Source organism: Gossypium hirsutum, chromosome D02 (assembly GCF_007990345.1).
Source record: "Gossypium hirsutum isolate 1008001.06 chromosome D02, Gossypium_hirsutum_v2.1, whole genome shotgun sequence".
Taxonomy (NCBI): domain Eukaryota; kingdom Viridiplantae; phylum Streptophyta; class Magnoliopsida; order Malvales; family Malvaceae; genus Gossypium; species Gossypium hirsutum.
In genome coordinates, this window is record NC_053438.1 from 32,795,241 (window position 1) to 32,804,431 (window position 9,191).

At 30.6% G+C, this 9,191-nt stretch overlaps 1 protein-coding gene across 1 annotated transcript; it reads left to right on the forward strand.

The window, feature by feature from the left end:
- The first annotated feature begins 4,756 nt into the window (after positions 1-4,756).
- On the forward strand, positions 4,757-7,820 carry LOC107908379 (protein FAR1-RELATED SEQUENCE 5). Its single transcript, XM_016835556.2, has 3 exons — positions 4,757-5,233; positions 7,067-7,283; positions 7,385-7,820. The coding sequence occupies exons 1-2, from the start codon at positions 4,772-4,774 to the stop codon at positions 7,268-7,270; spliced, it is 666 nt and encodes a 221-aa protein (XP_016691045.1). The 5' UTR covers positions 4,757-4,771; the 3' UTR covers positions 7,271-7,283; positions 7,385-7,820.
- Positions 7,821-9,191: the final 1,371 nt, after the last annotated feature.

Sequence of the window (9,191 nt, forward strand, 5' to 3'; positions counted from 1 at the left end):
TTATTAAAAAATGGGTTGGGCCAGGCCGGGCTCGGGCTTAGGAATTTTTTCTCGGGCCGGGCTTAGACAAAATTTTAGGCCCATATTTCGGGCCGGGCCCGGGCCTAAGATGCGGGCCAAAATTTTTTTATGGGCTTGGCCCGGCCCAACGCACCTCTACCATCAATATGGTGACATTTAATCATATCATCAATCATTAAAACTTTGGGAAAATATTTCTAGTGCATGTATAACAGTTTTTCCATTCAATACTTTTCATGGCATGTTATCCAACAAGATTTCGACATTCAATATCTATTTTCAAAATAACACATGCTATACATACAATCAATCACACATCATATCAACGAACCTTTCATATCAATATCAAATACTTAACTATTCAGTCAACCAAACAATTTTGCTAACATGCCATTTAGTCAAGGTCGATAACGTACTTGATTTAGTCGCTTTAACACATTCACTTAGTCAATTAACTAAGCTCGACCAGCTAGCTTAATCCATATTTAGATCATATAAAATATTATCAAAGCATTCAAGTTTAACAAGTTAGGACCCACACCTTTTTTTCGTACTATTACTGATGAAACCCGTAGTTTCTCTTTAAGACCTTAAATTGAGCCTAAATTAAAAATAAATATTTTATCAAATGACTACACCTTTTAATCAACCTAAAACACCCTCTTATGGGTTCAAATCAAACAACATATTTATAACGATTTTCAGATCCAAATTAACTAGGTTTCTTCACTGGTTTGATGCGAAGCGTACGAGTGAACGTCTAACGGCTTCACTATCGATTTAGGGAGTTTGGATCAGCACCTAACACCATTACATACTTAAAAACTAGTATTTATATAATCATAAAATTATTTAATCCAATTAATTATCAATTTCCCCAACAAGTAAGTCAAAACTATGCACTAGCCAACAAACTACCACAGTTATGCTTCTCGAATTGTTAGATATAAATCATCGAATGATAAAAATTGAATTTGACTAAGGCACATATGGTTAAAGTCTAATTGTTAATGGTTCTTGGGAAAAAATATTGCTGGAAAGAGATGGGAAAAATTTAAAGAAAATGGCAGCCCCCTTTTGGTGTCTCTAGGTGCGGCGCACCACCATCAACGGTGGCAAATTAAGGCTGATTTAAAAAGCCAATTGAAAACACTTTTAAAGGCTGGAAAAATACCCATAAAATCATTAAAATTTCCCCCAATTCTAGATCTGAAAATTTGGGTATTCCCTTGAAAGATTCATCAAGAAAATTAAAGAAAAGAGGCACTCACACAAGCTAGAAGAGAGGGGCGACAATGGGGATCGTTCTTGGAGGTCAAAGATTTCAAATTTATGACTGGAAAAATAAGGAAAATGGCAGCAAGAAGGAGGGAGAATGACGCAATATCTTCTGGAAAATGAAAAGAAAAAGAATATGGTGGTTCAATGTGGTTTGGGTTGCGGCAACAAGAGGAAAAGAAAGAAAAGTTTATAGAGAAGAGAGGAGAGGAAGAGGGAGGGGCGGCTAGGGTGGAGTAAAAACAATTAAGGGCTAATCAAATTAATTAAAAGTAGTATGTGTACTTAGGTTTAACTAGGTATGGATGGCACACAAAGAAAAAGGGGATTTTTGCAAAATTAAATTATTTACAAAGGAAGGGAATTAAACTGAGGACCTCAATTTAATTTATAGCTTCCTCATATTTCTTTTAATCACTAGGCTAATTACTCATCTTTGAAATAATTTTGCATCCCTATTAAGCTAAAATTTGGGATGTTACAATATTTTTAAGTTGATAACAAAAGTTTGATATGGCATTTTTTTATTGGTCTAACAACAAATTTAGCCCTTTAATATTTATATCTTCTATCGAGTTGGTCTTAATTAAAAAAAAAATTAGCCCTCAACATTTACATTTGTTTTCAATGTAATACTAATTATTGTTCTTTTTCTCTTTACCTATTCTTTTATGCTCTTAGCTAGTGTTATTCAACGCAAGAAAACTCAAAGATTTCCAACTTCCTATGCAAAGATCATAATTATTGGTAAAGCTTTCCAACATTTATTAAAAGTGCTTCTCCGACACTAAAAAACTAAAAAAACAATTTAATTTTTGGCACTAATATCATAAGTTGCCAGAAAACTTTTTTTATATATATTTTATATTAAAATAGTGGTTCTCTAGTGCCAAAAAACTCAAATCTCACTATTGTAAAAGAAATTTCTAGAGCTTAATACAATTAAGAATGTTTAGGGATAAATTTGTTTATTTTTTTTTAGAATTACGACTAAATTGATAGAATGTATATATATTGAAGGGGAAAATTTTGTTATTAGGCCAATAAAAAAGGTCACATCAAACTTATGTTATCAATTTAACGACATGGTGACTAAAAAAATATAATTTCAAAAACTATAGTGACTAAACTGAATTTTTTTTTAGTTTAATGGCTAAAATAGAAATACTCATGTAGTTTATTTGAAAAATAAACGACCATATCATCCAATCGTTTCAAACTTAACGATACAATGACTAAATAATAAATTAAAATAGTTTAATGATTAAGTTGAAAATTTTCATGGATAAAATTAAAAAAAGAGAGTAAAATTTCAATGACTTATTAGATTGTTTACCAAAGAAAATTACAAATATGCATAAACTCTTGGGCTTTTCTTATTGACAAGTATCCAAATACATAACACTAATTTTTATTGACAAGTATCCAAATACATAACACTAATTTTTAAGGATTACACAACGATAACATTTTAATTTTAATTTTGTATCTTATATTATATTTAATTTGAAGTTTAATTTTTATATTTTAAAATTTGATATAATTTAGTAATTTAATTTTATAATATTATTAATTAATCAAAATACATTATTTTAATTAAAATAAATAAATTTTTAAAAATGGTTAACATTGTAAATTTTATATTAAATTTTAATCTATTATATGTTTTTTTAATTGCATAGCTATTAAATAAATACTTTTTAATGTTAATATATCACATTCACCAATTTAACAAAAGTATTTACTTGATCTGAACTTTTAAATATGAAAAATAGAGAAAATAAACTCTTTAAAATAGAAATATGATACACATTTTCACCTTGGAATTAACCCTGTGGGTCGGGAACACGTGCATGAACCTCTTCCCTCACCGTTAAATTCCTTTTATATTTTAGAGCCCCCCACAAAGTAGAGTCGCCGTCCTTTCTCTTCATCTGGATTGAACAGCTACGAAAGATCTACCACTAATTTCCCTTCTTTGATCCTCTCAATCAAGTAATTCTCAAATTATTTTCCTACTGTTTTTGGGTTTTTTTAACCCTCTGTTTCATTCAGTCTTTTGTTAATTCCTTAATTTTCCATATATGATTATCAGGTGATGATAAACACTGTGAATTTAGTGTTAGAACAGCTTTGATTTTTATGGGTCTGATTTATTTTGACTGGCTTTTTTTTTTCCTCCGTTTTTTTTCCTTCTCTGTTTCATTGTTTTTTTTGTTAATTTTGCTTATGTGATTATAAACACAGTGAATTTAGTGTTTTGGGATAGCTTTGATGTTACTGGGTTTTATTTATTTTTACAGTTTCTTTTCTCTTTTTTTCCTACTGGATTTTATGCTGCGTTTGATTGAATCTTTTTGTTAATTTTTGCTTTACTTTCTATTCATATATGTTTATGAGTGATGATAAACAATGTGAATTTAGTGTTAGAACAGGTTTGGTTTTAACGGGTTTGATTTCTTTTTGCTGTTTCTTTCTTCTTCTTTTTTCATTCTTTCATCACTTAAATAGAAAATTTCAGTTTTTGATTGGTTTAATTTCCTGTTTCTTATTTGGGTTTCAAAGGAGATCTGCTCTTCCTTATTTGAAGGACTATTTAAGGAGATGAATTGAGAAGAAATATATATTTATATTTTCTTTTTGGTGTAGATTGAGAGACATGGGTCTTTAGGTAGACAACAGGATAGTATACTTTATGCTTGGCAATCTGCATATTCGTATTGATTTCGTGTCATATTCGTGTTTTAAGGTATTATAGGTATACAAATTTGAACATTTAAATAATTTCTGTTATATGGATTGTGGTACATTTGTGTATTCATGTTTTTTTTAATACCATATTTTTGTTCTTTTTCCAAATCATGTTCATTTCGTGCAATCTTATTGTGGCCAAAATTTTGAGGTCTACTTTACCTTATCTCATAAACCTTGTTTTCCCTTCAATAGGACTTGAACCTAGAAATTTAAGTTGTGTTCTAATCCTTGAAGTGTCTTGTTGAATTGAATGCATTCATTTTTGTTGCTTTGACCTATGTTGCTCCAATTCTTTACTTATCCTAAAGTACCAGTGCTTAACACTAATGTGTGATACATTTTCGGACAGTGTTATGGAAATATGACCTTCAAAAACATGAAAACTTAGAAAAAAGATTAACATACCCGTGCCGGACTCATACCCATATCTTTCACTTTCAGGTCTGAGTAACATAGTTTTTTGTCCATTAGAATTTTTATTTTGTGATATAATGTGATCCATATTGTGGACTTCACATTATAGGAAAAAGGATTCGGCTGTTGATGGCTTTTAAGTGTTTAGGAACTTTATGAACTATTTAAAATGATTTTTTTTCTGTTATTTAATTTTCAACTTTAAATTGTATTTATGAGCAATTGTTCTTATTTTTCCTCTTGTAGAAGATTTTTTTTTTTTAAATATAGCTTGTATTTTTTTTGTTCATATAAAAGAAGAGAAATGAACAATGTACCATGTTTATGTGTGGCAGTGGATTTGGATGAGGGTGCGGAAGCCATAGAGAGCTTCACAGGAGGTGAGATATTGGCATTCCCATGTGAAGCAGATTCGATTGTAGAACCACATGAAGGTATGGAGTTTGAGTCTGAAGACGCTGCCAAGATATTTTATGATGAATATGCACGGCGAGTAGGCTTTGTCATGCGCGTGATGTCTTGTCGTCGATCTGAAAGAGATGGGAGGATTCTTGTTCGTCGACTTGGATGTAATAAGGAGGGTTATTGTGTTAGTATTCGGGGTAAATTTGGCCCTGTTAGAAAGCCACGGCCAAGCACTAGGGAAGGCTGCAAGGCTATGATTCATATTAAGTTCAATAAATCTGGAAAATGGGTGATAACGAGATTCGTAAAGGAGCATAATCATCCGCTTGTAGTTGCTCCACGCGAGGCTCGTCAAACAATGGTCAGTTGTTCATTTTTCTTCCATCCTTTTCCTCTTATTTTGAACTATTATCTGCTTTATGGTTACCATACCATGCTTGCCACTACTGTCAAAAACTTTGGTGAAATTTTCAAATTCAAATTTCTGTATGGTTTATTTGATTTTCATGTTCTTAAGGCATAATGTCTTCTCTTTGGACCACTGGTTTTCTTTCATTTCTCTGTAAAAGTCTATATTATGCAATTTGTAGGATGGTTGTAATGCCAAATGAGGATATCGAGATGATCTTTCATTTTGCTAAGTTGAGGATATCGAAATGGCGATTACTCTCATATGAAAAGATTGAATAAAAATGTTTGTTTATGAGAGGGTAGAGGTCCGACTAGTTGAGATTAAACCTATGAATGATATATTTAGATGATTTATTCTTGTGCAGCATAGACCTAGCAATTTTATTACTCAGGCTCAAGGGAGTCTCATATATGAATATGCATCCGAAAGAGGAATGTTCAATTTCTTTTTATAAGCTTTTTCATATATTGTCCGGATCATACTCTCATACCCATGTCCAAACACATGTCTAACACATAAAAATGACTACTTTAGTCTTTAGGGAAAATGAAGAGTTCAAGTAACATTGCCTGACTTGATTGTAGGAGGAGAATAAAAAGAGGTAAAGGAAGCCAAAGATCATTTGTTTAAATCATAAAGATGATTCGGTTTCTTGAAACCTTTAGAAGGATATGCCCTCGACTGACTGAGTCTAATTGTGAAAACCAGTTCATATGGCTAACCGTATTTAAGACTTATGAATTGAATATTTCTTAAGTAATTTTAGGTAGTGAAATTATTCCATTTGATTGTAATTTCATATTAAGTTATTCTGACCCTTTATTTTTATTGAAGAACCCTTGTTTGACACTCATATCCGATATATTTTTGGATATGGGCGTGGTGATTTATACTCTTCAAAGATCCTTCAAATACATGAAAAAACTAGAAAAAATTTGAATATACCCATGTTGGATGCATACTTGCATTCGGCACTTGCATTCCAAGCCCGAGTAACGTAGTTTCCATCATTTTTAGCTGAAAATTCGAGTCACTTGATTTGTGACACATTCAAATAAATTAACTTCTCATGCATCCTTTCTTGTGGTTTAATATTTGATCTCATTATTTCAAGAAATTGAACATTTTAATGTTTTGCTTTGCTTATATGGACATCTTAGCATGCCTTCTTTCAGGTTTGATGCTCTTAGCTATAAAATATTTTCCAAAACTGAACATCATGTAACTGAACTTGAACGAACAGATCTCTGTTCATATTCGTCTGTTTATTTTTAAGCTTGCCTAAGTTAAATGAACATGATCACGATCATTAAACAAACGAATATGAAAACAATAATTTTAAATAAACGAACACTAACAAAAATTTTAAATTTCTAAACGAATATGAATCAAACACACACACATATATGTATATATATTACTTTTTAGATATAAAATAGTCAAATATAAATATTAATAATTATATTATAAATAAAAAACATACAAACCGAAATAATTTTATTGATATATACTAATGAAACAATAATCGAGTTTGTTCATGAACAAAAATGATTGAACAAGCTTTGTTTGTGTTTGGTTCGTTTAATAAACGAACCTCAAAATTTGTCCATGTTCATTTATTTAACTTAATAAACGAACAAAAGATGAACTATTCATGAACTGTTGATTGAATGTTCTCATTTACAGCACTATGAACATTTGAAATAATAGTATATGTGCAGCATTTTTATTTTGTTTTCCTATTGTTTCTGAATGATGTTATTTCTGTATTCAACTCTGAAGGATGAAAAGGACAAGAAAATTCAAGAACTAACTGTTGAACTTCGGAACAAGAAAAGACTATGTGCAGCATATCAAGAACAGCTGACCGCATTTATGAAAATCGTTGAAGAGCACAGTAACCAACTATCAAAGAAAGTCCAAAATGTTGTCAACAACTTGAAGGAATATGAGTCAATAGAGCCACAGCTATTGCAACAGAGATAATCTCAAAATGTTGGTGTGTCTCTGGCATCCTACGCCTAAGGCTGTCATTTTATCTAGTAATCTATTAGATTTTCAATTTTCTTTTCCCGTTCATCCTTTCTTTTGTGAATGTAGGTCTAGTGGAACAGAGTAAAAGTAGGTTTCAAGTGCAAATACATGGATGAGGTGAACAGCTACTTAATATAAAGATAATGAGGGTTACGGTTGCTATTGCCATCCGGGACTGATGTTTCTTGTGTCGAGGAAGGAACCAGCATATTTCTGGGTAAACGGCATTCTTGAATATTTAACGGACGATGAAGGTAGTAACAGGTGCGCACTTCCTTTCATGGTCTACTCTGAATACAAATAATTTCTTTTGGAACTTTGAATGATGTTTTGGCTGCCATTGCTGCAATAGTTTAAAACCTGAATTTTCTTTGGTACATATTCTCCCTTCGCATCCTGATTGTGCTTCAATCATGTAAAATAATGTAAATGATGCATTGACCTTTTTATTTGTATAGTTGTTTACCCATAAATGCAGAATCTCAGCAGGTTTAATTTGTTATTCATTTATATTATATGGACATTTCAATTTTTTTAATGAGTCAGACATCTACGTCCAATGCTTATTTGGACATAGGAATAGATGTATAATCTTTTAAATATATGAAAGAATTTTTTTTTAAATAATAATAATCATTAATTGAGGTCTGAATTTGACAATTTCTCCCACATTAAACTTGAAATTTTTTTATCCAGACTTAAATCTTCAACTTGACTTGTGTTAAATAAATTAGGCTCTATAGTAACAGTTTTAAGTTTTTTTTTTAAATACAACAAAACATGCGTTGACCTGTGGCTTTTATAGTATAATATGAATGTCTTTTAATTAAATAAAATTTTAAACCCCGTTAAACTATACAATTTTTCATTAGAAAAAGGGAAAGAAAAAAAAAAGCCTCTAGATAAACCTATTGAAAAAGAAAAGGAAGTATTTCATTTGATGGAAGCCATTGAAATCTTTTACAGCAAATAGAAGGTTAACCTATCGAAAATGAAGGGTATTCTCAAATTCTAACAGGTAAGGAATTTAGGGTTACGTTGGTTTTATCTTTTCAAATGTTTTAAATTGTTATTTTGAAATACACGATTTCAGTTTAGGTTGATGGAAATCCTCATTGTAGATTTAGGTTTTCTTTTTAAAAGAAAAATAAATTTGCCTCGAGCAATGTTAATATTTAGTTTGATAAATTCATTAATTACTTTTTGTTGAATGATGGTGTATTTTAGTATGAATCTTGATAAAACTATTTTTTTTAAACGAGTAAAACTAGGAAACGAAGAGTGGGGGATTTTTAGTGACGATTTAAAAAAAAAAAACCTTCATGGTTCACGTTGAAAGAAAAAAAGCATATAGCTGCTGCCATAAAAATTGGTTAATTTATATGTATTTTATGGGGGGTTTAAAATTTTATTTAATTAAAAAGTATTTTTTATTATATTATGTGTCAGCATGCAATTTGTTGTATTAAAAAATTTAGCGGTGTTATTATAGAGCTTAATTTATTTAACATAAGTCAAGTTGATGACTTAAGTTGGACAAAAAAATTATATCTCAATGTGAGAAAAGTTCAAACCCCAAATAATGATTTAACTCTAATAATTATTGATATATGACCTAAACTTATATTCAACTAGTTTGAGTATATTTGTATGTGAATTAGTACAAATGAAACATTTTGACGTGATCCGGCTCGGTTGATGGAGTTGATTTACTTGATTGCCCGATCGTCGACGAGAAATTTTTAAGCAATATTGGATGGAGATAGACTTATGGAGATGTTTAAGCGAAAGTAATTAGAATGGTTTCAAAAAGATGGCTTTTGGGAATGGATAGGTTCGTTTTTAACAAAGAAAATAGCTTGTAGGTTGATAG

Bases quoted from the DNA above. Each gene is read 5' to 3' on its own strand.
- LOC107908379 (XM_016835556.2), top strand. From the start codon at position 4,772: ATGAACAATGTACCATGTTTATGTGTGGCAGTGGATTTGGATGAGGGT. The intron at 5,234-7,066 runs GTCAGTTGTTCA...TCAACTCTGAAG, and splicing joins GCGAGGCTCGTCAAACAATG to GATGAAAAGGACAAGAAAAT.